The 16,891-nt window shown below is 45.4% G+C and overlaps 1 protein-coding gene across 18 annotated transcripts in view; it reads left to right on the plus strand.

The window, feature by feature from the left end:
• Positions 1-16,891, plus strand: part of TMCC1 (transmembrane and coiled-coil domain family 1) — a 160,548-nt gene that overhangs the window by 136,611 nt on the left and 7,046 nt on the right. For 17 of the 18 annotated variants that reach the window (XM_061128876.1, XM_061128877.1, XM_061128880.1 and 14 more), the window contains one exon: positions 223-1,154. In XM_061128876.1, coding sequence (XP_060984859.1) covers positions 223-1,154 — 932 coding nt within the window. Of the gene's footprint in view, positions 1-222; positions 1,155-5,623; positions 16,870-16,891 lie in introns of those variants that run through there. The other variant, XM_061128888.1, reaches the window with a different exon arrangement.

The following is a 16,891-nucleotide window of genomic DNA, read 5'->3' on the forward strand; positions in this document are numbered from 1 at the left end:
CCCGCTCCAGCATCCTTGCCTGAAGAATCCCATGGACAGAGGAGCCTGGTGGGCTCCAGTCCACGGGGTCGCAAAGAGTCGGATAGGACTGAGTGACTTAAACAATTAGAACAACACTCTGTGCTGAGTAGGTGAATTTTTTCAGTACATTGGGGCCCATCGATGGTGGAGAGCGAGTCCCCCTAGGCTCCTTCTAACCTTCCCCTCTTGCTTTCACACCAGATCGAGCGGTTGGAAGTAAGCAGCCTCGCCCAGACCTCCAGTGCGGTGGCCTCCAGCACCGATGGCAGCCTCCACACAGACTCCGTGGATGGGACCCCAGACCCTCAGCGCACAAAGGCTGCCATTGCCCACCTGCAACAGAAGATCCTGAAGCTCACCGAGCAAATCAAGATCGCACAGACGGCCCGGGACGACAACGTGGCCGAGTACCTGAAGCTGGCCAACAGCGCAGACAAGCAGCAGGCCGCCCGCATCAAGCAGGTCTTTGAGAAGAAGAACCAGAAGTCAGCCCAGACCATCCAGCAGCTGCAGAAGAAGCTCGAGCACTACCACCGGAAGCTCCGGGAGGTGGAGCAGAATGGGATCCCCCGGCAGCCAAAGGACGTCTTCAGGGACATGCACCAGGGGCTGAAGGACGTGGGCGCCAAGGTGACCGGCTTCAGCGAAGGCGTGGTGGACAGCGTCAAGGGCGGGCTGTCCAGCTTCTCCCAGGCAACCCACTCGGCCGCTGGGGCCGTGGTCTCCAAGCCCAGGGAGATCGCGTCTCTAATTCGGAATAAGTTTGGCAGTGCCGACAACATCCCCAACCTGAAGGACTCTTTAGAGGAAGGGCAGGTGGACGAGGCGGGGAAGGCGTTGGGGGCCATTTCCACCTTTCAGTCCAGCCCTAAGTATGGGAGTGAGGAAGACTGTTCCAGCGCCACCTCGGGCTCAGTGGGCGCCAACAGCACCGCCGGCCTCGCCGTAGGAGCGTCCAGCTCCAGAACCAACACCCTGGACATGCAGAGCTCAGGACTTGATGCACTGCTCCATGAGGTCCAGGAGATCCGGGAAACCCAGGCCCGACTCGAGGAATCCTTTGAGACCCTCAAGGAACATTATCAGAGGGACTATTCGCTAATAATGCAGGCCTTACAGGAGGAGCGATATAGGTAAGTGATACGGAATTCAAGACCTAAATATATGATAGTATCGATGTTAACATGCTCCTCTCTCGATTCATCCCACCCTCTTCCTCTCCTCCAGTGTCCACAAGTCTGTTCTCTGTGTCTGCGGAGATGCAGCTTTAAAAGGTCTGTGTAGAGAGTCTTTCTCTGGAGTGTCCACAGCACTTTAGATACGTTGTGTGATGTTGGCATGAGTTCTTCTCATAGAGAGCAAAAGAGAGGCCAGAAGAGTTAAATGACTCCCAAGATCGCAAACCCATCACTGTAGCCCTCCCGTCTTCAACTTCCAAACGGAGCCCAGGCTTTCTAAGGCATTCCACTTACTTACTTACAATCCCAGCATCACAAACCGTTGCAGCCCATAGCTCTACTGCATGAAACTGAAAAGATCTATAACCCTCTGAACTCTGTAGAAATCAAAGATAGAGCCCAGCCAAAATGTACTGAACCTTGTAGATATTTGACTTTAAACACACTTATCTGGGCAATTGATATAGAAAGATTGAGACTGGAAAGAAATCTAGATACGCCTGCCTGTTACTTCCATGAATTGGCAGCTCTTCGAATGAGAGTGGACTTAAACGTGAAACGGTTGTACAGTAGTTAGAAAATTCTCCAAGGGCTGAGTGCTTTGAGCCATAATCTGTGCTCAGGGTAGGAGCTGGTCTCTTCTTTGTGTTTCATATCACACACTGCATTCATGTTAGACCACTCTTAACCAGCTTCCACATGTGTGTCTTTGCCTCTGCGTTTCCATCGCATGCATGCGATGCGGTAGAAATAATATCCAGCTGGTGCTGTCAACCAGAGACAGGCCACCTCTCTGAGACAGATGTAAGGGCCAGCATTACAGGAGCCACGCGTCCTGCTGACAGCCACAAGTTGGGCCCCGAGAGGCCTGCATCTGGTCCTGTCCCACCTAGCATCTGGAGTCACAGTACTTTTACTGTAGTGTCAAGGACTGAACAGTTTCTTAAGGTCCCTTTACCTCTTGGGGAAAAAAAAAATAATAAAAGTGATTTTTGTTTTTCAAGTTTGCTTTTACGAGGTAATTTCAGGGCCTGAGATTAATTGTTCACCTGCTTCAGTTAGTTCTGAGAGGAGTTACAGCAGCAAGCTCTTTCCAGGTGGTAAAAATGTCACTCGGTCCTACCTCTTATCTTTACTCTTCTGTCCTTCAGTTCTGACTTAAGACTTGAAGGGAGAAGAAAAGAGAAGTGTGGGAGAGAGAAATGAAGTTCTAAAAGCAAGTGAATGGCTGTTCTTATGTCATCGTTTTATATATTCTTTAATATACTTAGATGAAGAGGGAAATGGCAACCTACCCCAGTATTCCTGCCTGGAAAATTCCATGAACAGAGGAACCTGGCAGGCTACATACAGTTGATGAAGTTGCAAAGAGTCTGACATAACTGAGCACACACACAGAGTGTACTCAGAAAACAGTATCTAAAGCAGTGAGCAGTCTAACACACATTCAGCTTCTAAAAACACCTGATACTTTGTACCACCTTAAGCCTAATTCCCAGGTTCAAATTCTAGTTCTGCCACTTGCTAACCTTGAAAACTGGACAAGATTCTTAACCTCTCTAAGTCTTGATTTCCTCGTCTCTAACATAGAAATAATAATAGTCCTTTATAGGGTGACTGTGCCATTTAAATGAAATAACTTATGCACAGCACGTAGCTCGGTGCCTGGCTCCGTAGTGCTTGATTGATGTTAGGTAGCAGCTGCTACTGCTGCTATTAAAATACATTGCCCTGAACATGGAGACCTGGGCATTCCATGGTCAGTTGATCAGAAAAACAACTGCCTGCTTTGACCTCTTTATTTTGAAAGGATAGCAAAACATTCCAGTTTTTAAATTCTTCCAGAGCTTAAAATTCATATAGAGTTTGTTATGCCTTCAAGTCTGGTATAGACCAGTGTGAGAAAATCAGGGAGTTGAAAAACAAGTCTCCCAAGGCCACCTCTGTGTCCATTTAAAATAATTCACAGACAGGACAGAACTTTTAGCTCCTCATTAGTACCTCATTAAAAGAATCACATCCAGACCACTTGTGACGTAAGCTGAAGTGTACTTCTTTCCCTGCATTTTGGATTCTTGGTAGTAAGTGAATGCCTAGTTTTCTGGAATGAAGAGAGAATAAAGGGAACTTGTGAATTTTCAAAAACCAAAGGGGCAGGAGGAAGACATATCTGTCACATCACTTCAGCTTGAGAGTGGTCTTTTTTTTTTAAATGGAATCTTTTTTTTTTCCCAAGAAAAACTGTGGAAAAGTCAACAACTGTTTTACTCAATTATTTCGTTGCACCAGTATTTCCATGTATAGAGCAATAAGGGAATTCTCCTCTATTCCATATGTCTTTATACGATAAATATATTTATCTAATTTTGTTGGTCTTTGGACTGTTTTACATAAATGAGATTTCCACCACAGATTGTAGTGTATTCTTTAAGGCACCACAGCTTTTCACATTTTAAGCATTTTTGCCGCATTTCTCTCCCTTCTTTTAACAGAGTAGTACACTGAACCTGACGTGATTGGAAATAGCTGACAACAGTAGTGTTCTAGCTTAGAAGGATACTCTCAGCCCAGTGAAGGTAGAAGCGTACATGCTTCTGCAGTCAGTGGTCCTGGGCAGCCTGCTTGTTGCACTTCTGTCAGCTGCCTTTTCAGGTTGTTCTCTCTCCTTTCCACCTTCTCCACACTCTGAGTGAGCTGCCTGCAGCAGCCTCTCTCCACGGATTTCTATTTCTACTCTGTTCCAGGCTTGGAAGGGATAGACTTATGAGACTCTTCTGTGACCAAGAAACCCATTAATGTCCATGGCTGCTCTAGATGGGTTTCTGCTTATTTTCTCTGCTTTAGTTTGTTTTACTAACATCTGAGTTGACAGGAGGGAGGCCAGGCACAGTGTTAAAGGAGGAGGAAGAGGATTGTACCTCTGGCAGCATTCGGTAAACTCCTCCGATGCCCACTGTGCTAGCTGTTTCCTGCATATTTGCTGATCCTCACGGTGGACCTTTAGGTACACTGTACTTGATTTTGTGTGCTCAGTCGCTCAGTCATGTCCGACTCTTTGCAGCCCCACAGACTACAGCCCTCCAGGTTCCTCTGTCCATGGGATTTTCCAGGCAAGAATACTGGAGCAGGTTGTCACATTTCCTTCTCCAAAGGATCTTCCCAACCCAGGGATCAAACCCACACCTCCTGCATTGGCCAGGTGGGTTCTTTACCTCTGAGCCACCTGGGAAACCCTAAACCCAAGTCTACAGATGAGGAAATGGAAACCCAGTGAAGTTTTAAATTTTGCCAAAGATTACTCTGTAAATGGTAAAGCCAGGAATCACACCCAGTTTAATGTGACTCCAAAGCCTGGGGTCTCTTCATCCCAGGACAAGTGTTTTCCCAAAGTCAACCCTGAAATCTGCCTGATTGACAGACTAACCTAGAGTCTAGCTCTAAGAAGCATGAACTTTAATAGCAAGAGCTTTAGGGCCTTTTTGAGGACCCAGTGTCTATTTCTGTAAAAGTTCTCCCTATTTTTAACATATTCTATAAAATTCTGTGAATGCACAAGCTCTAGAAAGTTTTCTCAAGCTTGTACAACACTTTAGGTGAATAATAAGGGACCCCTACTTAAGTAAACCTCCATTACCCCATCCTGATTTCCCCCTTTTCAGAGTCCATTCTCAACACCATCAGTCACTTCACTGGTGAGTGCTTCCCGTTGGTCTTACCCCAGTGAGTTGCACCAGGGGAGAGTTTTGCCCAAGATCCTCTTCTTTGGGATCATCAGAATTACTCAGAAGCCTCTCTTCACCCACATGGTTGTGCCACGGGTGGAGAGTTTGTCTTCAGCGCCCACACACACTTAGCCCAGGCAGTCTCTGTTGCAGAGCTTGGATCTGAACTCTGCCTCAACCTTGGGCCCCTAACTAGGTGTTTAGTCTTTTTGCTTTGCTTTGGAATCTCAGATGTGAGTGGGATTGTATGTCTGAGAAGGCAGGAGACAAGATATATAGCCTTTTTTTTTTTTTTTTTTTTTAAGTGATGGGATCTGTGCTGACATCAGATTCTCTTTGTCCATCTAATCTCTTCATCCCATTAGAGTATTATTACAGATTGGTTCAGTGGCAACTGGGTTCACTTTACTTCAGAGATAGAGGGGGCCCTTAGATATCTAGTGTAATCTCATTCCACAGATGAGTCCCCTGAGACCCAGAAAGATAAAGTGACTTCTGCCAGGTCACACAGTAAAATGGTTTAACATATATTTAATTGGCTGCTAAAAGCTGGAGGTTTAGCCCTGTTCCCAAATTGAGTGTACCATGTTGAGCTACTGTAGGAAGAAGTTAGGCTGTGGCAAAGTGCATTGAAACCAGGAGAGAGCTAGGAAAACAGTCCATCAGTAATCTCACAGGTTTGTTTTGTCGTTTTTCCCATAGGGAATCTGACCCGGAATTTTGCTACTGCTTGCGTGAAGGCAGGCAAAAAACCCTCCTGGTGTTGATGAGCAATAATGCCATTTGAAAGCTTCTATTTTAAGGGGATTGCTGTTCTTTGGAAATCGGCTTCTGAGACTGTTTGTATTAAGCCCAGGGGTATTTTAAATCGCACTGAGTCATTAGAGCAGAAGTACAGAAGGAGCCCGTCCCCACGAGCAGCTGTCACACGCTGCGGAGCAGTTGGCAGCGAGGCCCAGTCGGCCAGGCGCCGGCCACTGGACCTAACCAGAGAGGCTGTTGTTAAGTGTGAATTTATTTTACTATCACTGGGCATAAGACAGAGATACGGTCAGATACAGCTGTGGTAGCCCCATGTTCCTTGGGTTAAACCCATCTCTCAACTGTCAGTCAATCTGAGAGTCTGCAGATGGTATGCAGACCAGGTTTGGCTGTAAGCTTGAAATAGAAACTGAAAATATTGGCTCAGATTGGTTCTTCATTTATAAGAGGGAAAAATGCCTGAGAAGTGCACCTAGGAGACAGAGCTTCATTCAGAGGGTAAGATCTTGCATCTAAGAGACTTTTCATACCGATGAGCTCCTCCCAGATTAGCCCCTGGAGAGGTGATGAAGTGGGAATGGGAGGGAAGAAGGACGGACGGGGAGGGCGAGCAAATAAAGCGATCACTTTGTCAATTAACAGAGGCTGGACAGGCCTGAATCAGCTGCCAGTTCCGATGCTAATGAGCGCTGGGACCCGGTGTGGCTCACCGAAGCCGTTTCCTCCCTAAAGACAAGGTGCTGGTGTCTATGGTGCAGGGTTGTGGTGATCACTAAAGGAGGCAGTGTCTTGGGGGCGGCCAGGATGGTGTGAACAGTGCCAGGATATCAGAAAGTTATCGTCACCGTCTCCCCCTGTAGCCTTTATTTATTCCCTCTGTGCTTGAGGCATCTGCTGCTTTTCATCTTTTAAGATAACGCACTGCCTCTCCTGAAAGCTGGGGGGACTGGCTGTTGTTGATTGGGGACTGAAACTATGCTTTTTCCTTTTCAACTGAAGGCTAGTGGAGTCTTTCCTAGCCTCTTTTTGGGCCTCGACATAACTAAGGGAACACAAGGTAAGGAGGGAAAATCGGTTTTCTTCCCCCCAGTTCAGCCAGGGGCACCTGCAGGCTCCCACTGCGCGTCCTGTCTCCAGCCGCCCCGCTCCCGGCCACATCTGCCCATTCAGGTCCAGCCTGTCAGAAACCACCTCAGGTCTCTAGGACGCCTGGGGAGATAATGCACTCACCTGCTGCCGTGGTTGCCTGTTGGTGTCAGTTGGCCTGGGACCTAGTCCTTCCTCTCAATACCTGTTCCACAAGATTCTTCAGCCATCCCGTCCCAGTGACCTGTGCCCAATCGGGGAAGCCCCACAGGCTCTCAGAGATGGCTCCAGACTCCTGAGCCACACCCAGAGTGGTGGTGCATTCCCCAGAGTGGTGGTGCATTCCCAGCTCTGCGCTCACCCAGCTTTTTCACTCGCCAGGAATGCGGCCCCAAAGAGCCCTGGCTTGTCTTTGATCTAGGAAGGTGACTACTGTGTTGACTAATCCAATGGATGAATTGGACCAGTTTCCAGGACCAGCTGGGAATTTTCACTTTCCAAGACCAGTATTCATTAATCATTGTAAACCTGCAGCAGAATCTAGATGTCTTTTTGACTGTCTCCTGATACAAAATGTTTTTGGTGTTAAATAAAAATTTGGAAAAAAAAAATTTTTTTTTTAATGTTTTATTTTATTTATTGGACACACAGCCTGTGGGATCTTAGTTCCCCAACCAGGTATCGAACCCATGCTCCCTCCATTGAGAGCTCAGAGTCTTAACCACTGGACCACCAGGGAAGTCTAAAATTTGAAAAAAAAAATTTTTAATTAATTTTAAAATAAAAAAATAAATATCTTGGGGGGAGGGGGAAAGTAGGTTCCCTAAGGGTGAAGAACCCCCCTGGTGAACTTAACCCAGATGGATTCTTGTGGTCAGACTAGACTAGACTCAGATCCTGTTGTTAAAAGCCTGGAATAAATTGCTCTGAATTCCTTTTGGGGAAAAAAATCTAGATGTATTTTAATACTTTGTAGATAGAGCAGTTGCATCTTGGTGGGGAAGAATTTCACCTCCTCAAATACAATATAATCTACTTTTTTCAAAAAAGATCTTTCAGTGTTCAGGCTTTCTGTTTACTAGATAGTTAAGCTCAAATCATATTTAGCTGTCAACGTTCCATTTGAGTTGTAATGATTTAGGAAGGACTTTTAAGTTAGAAGTCTCAAAATGAGATTATTCATCTTATGCTACTTGTGTTCCATGTTAAATCACATGAAAAGCATGTGCCAGTCGAAGTCACATACTAGTAGGGTCAAGAACACCCACCCTTCATGTCCACAGAGAGTTTAAGCAGTGCCATATGAAGGGGTTACAAGTCCCTTACAGGGAGTTCTTGATTTTAAAAAATAACACATGAAAGGCTGATTCACAGTTTACTTTCCCTTTTTTCACCCTCTGCTGGTTTGGCATTAATATTTAAGGAGAGAATGGAGGTGTTCTTTGTATGAATTCCCTAGGTATCTGACTTCTCCGTTTTAGAATTCGGACTGGAAGTAAACACTGAAAAATAAAGGGAGCAAAAGAGTTTATAATATTCAAAATGGGAGGAGTGGAAAGTTGGTGAGAGTATTTTCTTCCTTCCTTTCGTTGTTTAGATTTTTCATTTGACTAACAGTATGGAGCGGGGTGGAAGTTATAAAAAAGACAATAATAAAATCTAAACAGCAGGAAGCATGAAGCAAGCAATTCTCATCCTTCTACACCTCACTAGCAGGGGAAAGTTGTGGCATTTTTTCCTCAGCCTCCCCTTTCTAAGTTACATTTCGAAGTACCTCCCAGAGAGGAAGGAGGTGAGGATTACTGAGCAGTGTCTTGATGAGTCTCCAAGGAAAACACTGCACAATAAAAAGGCATAGTGGGCCAGGTAGCTATTGTTCTCGTTATCTTTGCTGGCGTTTTTGATGTTTCGATGCTTACAGTGATTAATTGGTTAGACTGAACCCTAAACTCCTCCACCCCGCATGCTCCACCACCCCAAATAATACCACATCATTTTTTACTGGGCTCTTTGGGCTAGTCTGTTTGCAGACTGTAGTTTCACACGTGGTTTATGTAAGCCTCTCAGGCTGGAAGCACTGAAAAAAAATATTTGAGTGGAAGTGGCTAAGCCTGGTCAGGTTTGTGCTTTTCAATTTGCAGGTTGTGAAAAGAGCTGAGGGACCAACTTCCCTGCCCCAGGTGGGAAAATTAGGGAAAATGTTTTAGTAATGACAGGCCAGTCGAGTTCTTTCAGGGAACTGAGACAGCCCAGAGGGCGGCATTGCACGGCACCAGGGGCATCTTGCCAACCTCTCTGTTCATCACATTCGGCAAAAACCTCAAAGTCTATGGCTTTCTCGTCTCCTCCCTGATGGTCCCTGCAGATTGGAGGTGCTTTACTACCGTGGTAACCCAAACACAACTGTTTGTGTGAGTGTGATAGGATTTCCACTGCACAATAACAGCTGCAACTTTTCTGTTCTTTCAGAAAGCCAGCATTCTCCAGGTAATTCTTATGACTTGAAGAGGGGAAACAAACGCTGGTAGTTACTAGTGGATGAATTAATGGGGCCGTTTCAACTGGACCCTTTGTGGGTTTTGCTTCACCCCTGAGTTCTGCAGCTTTGTGTCACCTCAGCAAGGCTCCTAACCTGTCTGTGTCTCGTCTGTTGGGAAATGGAGCGCTTCTGCTTATACCAGTGCTACTTGGCTAGTTAGCTACCTGCTAATAAAGCGCTATCTTTGGGAGCAAGAGTTACATTTTCCCATTCAGGAAGACTCAGCCTGAGGGGAGGTTGCTGTTAATTCCCATGTAACTGTGAGTAAATTGTTCAGCTTCTGAAAGCCTTCCTTTTCAGCAAGGGCATGGTAACCCAGGGTAAGGATTAACACTTTCAACTCAACTCTTTCTGGAGGTTTGCAAAGACCCAGTATAATTTATTCGAGAGACTTTGCCTCACACACATACGTATACAACACATACCATGAAAGGAAGGCGGATAGGAGAGTTTTTACCAATTTAAAGGACAGCTTGGAACAGGCCAGCTAGTTCAGTTAGCCAGGGAGATGGCCGGAGCCGTTGGTGTGCTGGTGCTGGCCCTCCCAATGAGGAGGCAAGAAGTAAGAGCTTTGTGCCCAGCGTGGAGAAGGACAGAATGCCTGCCCCATAAACCCACTTGTGTGATGTCATAGGGAAAGCGTGAATACACATGAATATACTGGGAGTGCTGAAAATTCTGGAATATGTGAAACTGAGAACGTGGAGACAGATGAAGAAATGAAGGATTAAAGAATCAGAACAGGAAGCCATGAACAGTGGAGCCATGTAGCACTTGGGATCCCGTGGCAATTGACAGGCAGTCCCCTGGAACCAGCTCACTAGAGCTTGGACCTTTTTTTTTTTTTTTTTGCCAGGCATTTGTCATCTATCTCCTATGTAATCCTCACAGCCACCCTTGGGAGGAGACAGACTTCTTAACAGGTGAACAGGGTCACTCACACCGGTGTTCTGCAGAGTCAGGATTTGAGTCTGAAACCTGGATGAGCAGATTCATAGTCTGGGACAAACTGCAACAGCATAAAAACATTTTCAAGTGAAAAAAAGGTACAAAGCAGAAGCAGTGAAGGTGGAGGGCCTTTAGATATAATGTGGGGTGAACAAAATTCAGTCCTAACATGGCTTCCAGAGCCTTTGACGTGTTAGTAACCTTTATATGACAGACAGTGGTTTATAAGGTTCGAGTTTGAAACACGTGCTAAAGACTTTTGCACTTACTGTGATTCATCTGTAGCATTATGTACTCATCAATAGTGTTACATAATTATAGAATCTCCCCTTCTGCAGGCAGGTTAAAAAAAAGTCCGAGGGGCAGCCTCAAGTGTCCTTTAATAAATCATCTTAGCTGTTCATAGGTGTAAGTATGCAAAACATGTTTTGTCACAGCTCAAAACAGCCCAAAAAAGAACCTGAAAGAGGAGATACCTGCAGGAGGGAACGCCATGGAATACTCTCAAGCCAAAGTTGTCAACATCACGAGGAAATCCAGTTGATGAAAGAGACTGAGTATGAAACAGACCAAACACACGCAACATTATACTGCCGGAGGATAGCAGTGATAGCTCCAGAGAACTGGGGAAGAAAAACTACACGTAGGCTGCTGTGTCCCACCCGCTTTATTCTTCAAGGAAGAGGGTGAAATCAAGATACTTTCAGACACATGTAGATTAAATTACCTCTTATAAAGCCTTGCTGAAAGAAATACTAAAGAAAAAAGAAAAGAACTTAAATCAGTGAAAGAAATCAATGAAGCAGGTTGGTAAACCTTAAGTAGGGGCTTAAAAAATTATATTGGGAATTCTTAATGTCTGCATCAGCTTGGATCTAAAATTCTGGGAGAGAATATAGGATTCAAGGGTTGCATTTCAAAGAAATATTAAAGTGTTAAAAATTTGAGGGGTAAAAAAAGCGTATCTTATGTCCTGATCTGCCTGTCACTCAGCACCTGGCAAGTTTCTGTTCACGTCATTCCTGTTCCCTTAAAGTGATGGATGCTGGGACCTCCCTGGTTGTCCAGTGGTTAGCTCCCACCTCCAGGCTCCGAGGCGTCTTGCCCTTACCTCCTGCCTTCTGTGCCTTCCCCCGGAATAGAACACAGGCTCATCTTTACAAATAACACGAGGCGAGAGAGAGAGTGATACTGACAGATGTGTGGGCAGTCAAGACTTGACCAAGGTTTGGTTCTATGGAAATCCATGGGAACTACCTCTTATTGCTGAAGGCAGGTGTCGCAAGTAATTAGCTGAGAGAGGGACTTGGTGTGAGTGAGGAGTTCCTAGGTTTTAGTTCCGTTTTAGATGGATAGCTGCATCTGTCTAGCAGTGAAAACAACTCTTAAGAAAAATGAGACCCTGCCCCTGGAGGTGTTCACAGAGAGATTCCTTGTCAGGGCTGTTGTAGAAATAGTTCCTTGATGGAAAGAGATTTAACAAGGCTTCCTCTGTTCCCTAGAATTTAAGATTCTTTATAGTCAGGAAACTAATTTTTTACCTTTCAAACAATACTTTATTTGTGGTGTATTTCTCTTTGTAACATACTGATTTTTAACAACTCTAAAGGGGAAAGGAGGGAGGTATGTGAAATAGTGATCCTCTTAGATACGTGTAAAATAGGGTGTGAGATACTGGATTTATTTTATAGTTAGCACAATGATGTGGAGTGCTGATGAGTCTAAAATGAGACTGAGGCATGAATCAGTCACCACGGGAAATACTTGGTTAGTTAGAAGGTTTTCAGATTCCCATGAATTCTTTTCAGGGAGCAAGTATTCACTTGATACCTTCTTCATTATGAACTAGAAACATTTTCACAACAGCCACTGTGTTCTTAGTAGACTGAAGATGGAAAGAAGAGAAACGCATTTTTTAACACCTGTGTATGCAAACGAAGGTTACAAGGTAGATTATTAACCTCAGTTTACAGATGAAGGAATTTGCTGTGTAAAGTGAGCTGACCTGAGACCATGAAACTTTAAGAGGTAGAATTCTCAAAGGACTCACACCCAAATGCTCCTGGCTATAATACCTATAGTCATTTTTCCCCAGTGTTTATTATAAAACTTTCAAACACACTGCAGACTTGGGGAAAAAAAGTGTACCATGAACTCCCATACTATTAATGTATTGTTTTATTGTATATCTTTCCATCTGTCCATCCTTTATCTGTTGTTGTTGTTGTTTTGATGCATTTCAAAGTAAACTACAGGCATCCGTAGTCTTTTTTTAACAGCTTTATTGAGATATGCAAATCAGTGGTTTTAGTATATCCACAGATACATGGAGCCACCACCATAATCAGTTTAGGACATTTTTATCAGTCTACAATCTTCTGTACCCTGCCCCAGCCCCTGGCAACCATTAATCTTTCTGTCTCTCTAGCTTTGCCTATTTTGAATATTTCATACATGTGGAATCGTACAGTTTTCAGTTCTTCCTTACTGGCCTCCTTCATTTAACACATTTTCAAGGCTCATCCATACTGTAGCGTGTGTCATTACTTCATTTCATCCTCTTTCCCAATAACATTGCATTGTATGAATAGACCACACTTTATATATCCACTCATCAGTTGATAGACAGTGGGTTGTTTTCACTTGGGGCCATTATGAATAATGCTTCTGTTAATATCTGTATACGAATTTCGAGTGGAAGTTAGTCTTCATTTGTCTCTGGTGTACACTTGGAGTGAGATTTCTGGGGCACATGGTAACTATGTTTAGAGCTCCAAACTTATTTTCCAGAGAACAGCTGCACCAGCTGTTTACCAGGGTTTGAATTTCCCCACATCTTCACCAACACTTGTTATCATCCTCTTTCCTATTCTAGGTCCATAATCTTTTTATTACACTCTTTATTACATCCTCCTGTTGACTCCGCCTTGACATAAAGCTTCAAAACCATCGGTCAGTGTGGTAGTATCCAGGCCCCTTTGGAGCTATGTGATTTGAATCCACTTTAGACCTGACTCACTGTTCTTATGAAGGGAATTCATCTGGGCTTCTTGAATGGTTAAGAAATCGGGCTTTAGAGTCAAACCTACCTGTATTCAAGTCCTTGCTCCCCTACTTAATTTCTCTGCCCTTGGGCAAATTTCTGTATCTCTCCAGCTTCAGCTTCAGCTTCCTCATCTGTAAAGTAAAGGTATTACCTACTGTCTTCTTGGGGCTGTGGAAGTTAATTTACATAATCCATGCTAAATCGATTCAGCTAAGTCGCTCAGTCTTGTCTGACTCTTCGAAACCCTGTGGTCTGTAGCCTGCCAGGCTCCCCTGTCCATGGGATTTCTGAGGCCAGAATACTGGAGTGGGTTACCATGCCCTCCTCCAGAGAATCTTCCCGACCCAGGGATCAAACCTGTGTCCCGTGCGGCTCCTGTGTTGCAGGTGAATTCTTTACTGCTGAAGCCCCAATTTACATCATAAGCATTGAATAAATGCTTATGGCAGCTGCTGCTGCTCTCACTTTTTAATCTATTCTAATGGTATTTGTGAGCCAGGTTTAATGTCAGATGAGCGTCTCTAACTTTCCTGGAAAGCCTGAAAGACCATACAGCTTGTGGGCTGAGAGACGGAGGTGGCAGCCCATGGAACACACGCCAGAGATGTCACCTGAGTCTGCCGCCTCAGCATGCAGGCCGGTTGTCACCACCACCAGGCTCCCCTCCCCCGCCACCCCACATCAGGCCTAGCTTAGAGTTCTTTTTTGCCAGCCAAGCCCAGCTCTTCCCCTCAAAGGAACTGACACAGTGGAACACCCCATTTTTAAAAAGCCTCTAGCCCCTCTGTGGTGAGGGGAGAGAATAATGAAATCATCCAACACTGACAACACCACACACAGTGGGTTTAATAGGACGGTCATAAAAAGACAGTACATTAACCTAATCTCGTGGCATTTGTTGAACTTAAAACATGATGGAAAATCAGCTCCAGAGGTGGTACTGTTTCCAAGTGTATGGCAAGGCCTACAGATGACGTGAAAAGGCAGAGTCCCAGAGAACCCGCCCGAGTCACAAACACAAAGTGGAGACCTTGATCAGTTGTCACTCCAGTGACGGTTTTGGTGGGCAAGAAAGCAGCACAGAGATTGTTATCAAGGACGCAGGAGAACTAAATAGGAGTCAGTAATGTAGCAAAGAGAGTCAGCTGGACCTTTATTTTTAATCTGTGTCTCATGGAGAAGGAATGGGGTTTAGGATCTAATTATTCATTATATAATTATTAGAAGGGAGAATGTTGCTGATGCCGCCACCACATAAAGATGAGCTTGAACAGAAAACGTCCATGGATTCCTTAAAAGTTTGTGTACCGCACATCCGGTTAAACCACGAGGAAGGGGGGGGGGGGGTAGTTTAAATGTTTGAGTTCTGACATTTCTGTTTTTTAACACGAAGTTTGCTGAGACTTGCATGCCAGTGTTAGGCGTATGCTTGCCTGAGAAGCACCCAGTCGTTGCATCTGTGGGGAATTGTAGAAGGGTTCTAGAACCCAGGCACACCCTCCCGTATGGTGGAACTCACACCTAGAGTACATACAAGACCTCATACAGTGTAAATGCTCTGTAGATATTTGCTGGCGCTCAGTAAATGCACATCTTACGTTTTAGAACTTGATGGAATTGTTGTGTTTTTTTTTAATACTTTCTATCCGAACCTGGTAGGACCTGAAGGATGTAGATCCCCAACTGTGTATCCTCCTTTTGGGGTGAGCCCTCTGTCTGACCGAGAGGCTTCCGCTGTAGTCACCATCAGCTAAAGCTGTGTGATTCCTCCCTTTCGGGGCTTCTTACTGTGTAGTCTTCAGCCTTTCCCCTACCTACTTAGCCCTTTCCTTTTTTTTTTTTTTATTCTGGGGGGTTCCTGGAACTCAACCCACAACCTGCCTGAAGCTTCACCAGTAGCAGACAGCCCTGTGTTCCTCATGTCAGCCTTCCCCCTCAGCATCTGCTTTGGGTCCATGTACTGTCTATTCCAGATTCCCACTGCCTTCCCTGCCTTTTAAGGGCAGATTTCCTTTTTTTTTTTTAATTCATTCATTTATTTTACTTTACAACATTGTATTGGTTTTGCCATACATTGACCTGAATCTGCCACGGGTGTACATGTGTTCCCAATCCTGAACCCCCTCCCACCTCCCTCCCCATCCCATCCCTCTGGGTCATCCCAGTGCACCAGCCCTGAGCATCCTGTATCATACATTGAACCTGGACTGACGGTTCGTTTCACATATGATAATTTACATGTTTCAATGCCATTCTCCCATATCATCCTGCCCTTGCCCTCTCCCACAGAGTCCAAAAGAGTGAAGTAAGTCAGAAAGAAAACTACCAATACAGTATACTGACACATATATATGGAATTTAGAAAGATGGTAACGATAACCCTGTATGCGAGACAGCAAGAGAGACACAGATTTCCTTTTTTTCCCCCCAAATGTTCCTGTTAATTCATATATTTCTACCTCCCGCCCTTTACCTGGGTTCTTTGTCCAGTCTCTGATCTCTTCCTTTTAAATGGTTCCAACCCCACAGATCCATAGATTGCCTGCCCAGGTACCGTCTTCATGTAGAATGAATCTCTTCACGTGAATCCGAAGTGCTAGCGGTAAACCAAATGAGCAAAATGGTCCCTGCTCCTGAGGAACTGTCTCTCTGTGCATTCCCCCACTTTTCTGCTCATCTGCAGCCAGTGTCCCTCCTTTCTGTTCCTAACACCTGCCACGCTGATTCTCATCTCAAGAGCTTTGTACTTGTTTTAAGATGCTTCCTTCAGCTTGAAGATACTCTTCCCCTCACATCTTCACGTGGCTTGTTCGTGTCATCACCCAGGTCTCAGCTCTCGGGGCTGGGAAAAGGCCTTCCCTGAGCAGTCCGGGACTGCCAGGCGCACTGCCGTACCCCATCCTGGTCTTCTGTGGCTCACCTCCCCGTGCCTGCAGTCGTCTTGGGTTTTACTGCCTTGCACCACCACTGTAGAATGTAAACTCCTGAGGGCAGGCGTCCGGTCTTGCTTATTACCACAGCGTTCTCAGAACCTTGAACAAACCGGGCACACAGCAGGCGCTCCGTAAACGTCTGTGGACACTGTGCCGGGCACTGTGCCTGGCAGTAGGGATGGTGGGCTCTGAATGACGAACGTCCAGGTGAGTGAGTGACCTGCGCCGGCCGGAATAAGCTCCTGGTGATTGCTGGAAGGTCAGTTTCCATTTGCGTGCTGTGTATCTTCTGATGAGACTGCTTAATGTCCCTCGGGTTTTTGCCTCTCCCATATGCCGCTCAGGGCAGAGTAAGAACGGCCTCATTTGTAATGGGTCTGCTCAAAGCTAACCAGGGCTGCTGGCCTTGCTGCAAATACCGTGTGTTGGAAGAATGTGGAAGAGCCATGCTGCTGCTGGGGTACGGCCTTGTGAGAAGCTGTCCGTCCCAGGGACCGAGAGCTGTGCCCACTAGCATGCCCTGTTACCCCAGGCCACTCACCCGATTTCTCTGTGCTTTCATTTTCGTCCTTTGCAGAGTGGGTTTGGGGGGCTGGATGTGAATAATAACCAACAGAAATACAGAATGTGTGAAACATTTAACTTTTCCCTCTTGT

The sequence above is a fragment of the Dama dama genome, chromosome 24, assembly GCF_033118175.1.
Source record: "Dama dama isolate Ldn47 chromosome 24, ASM3311817v1, whole genome shotgun sequence".
Lineage (NCBI taxonomy): Eukaryota > Metazoa > Chordata > Mammalia > Artiodactyla > Cervidae > Dama > Dama dama.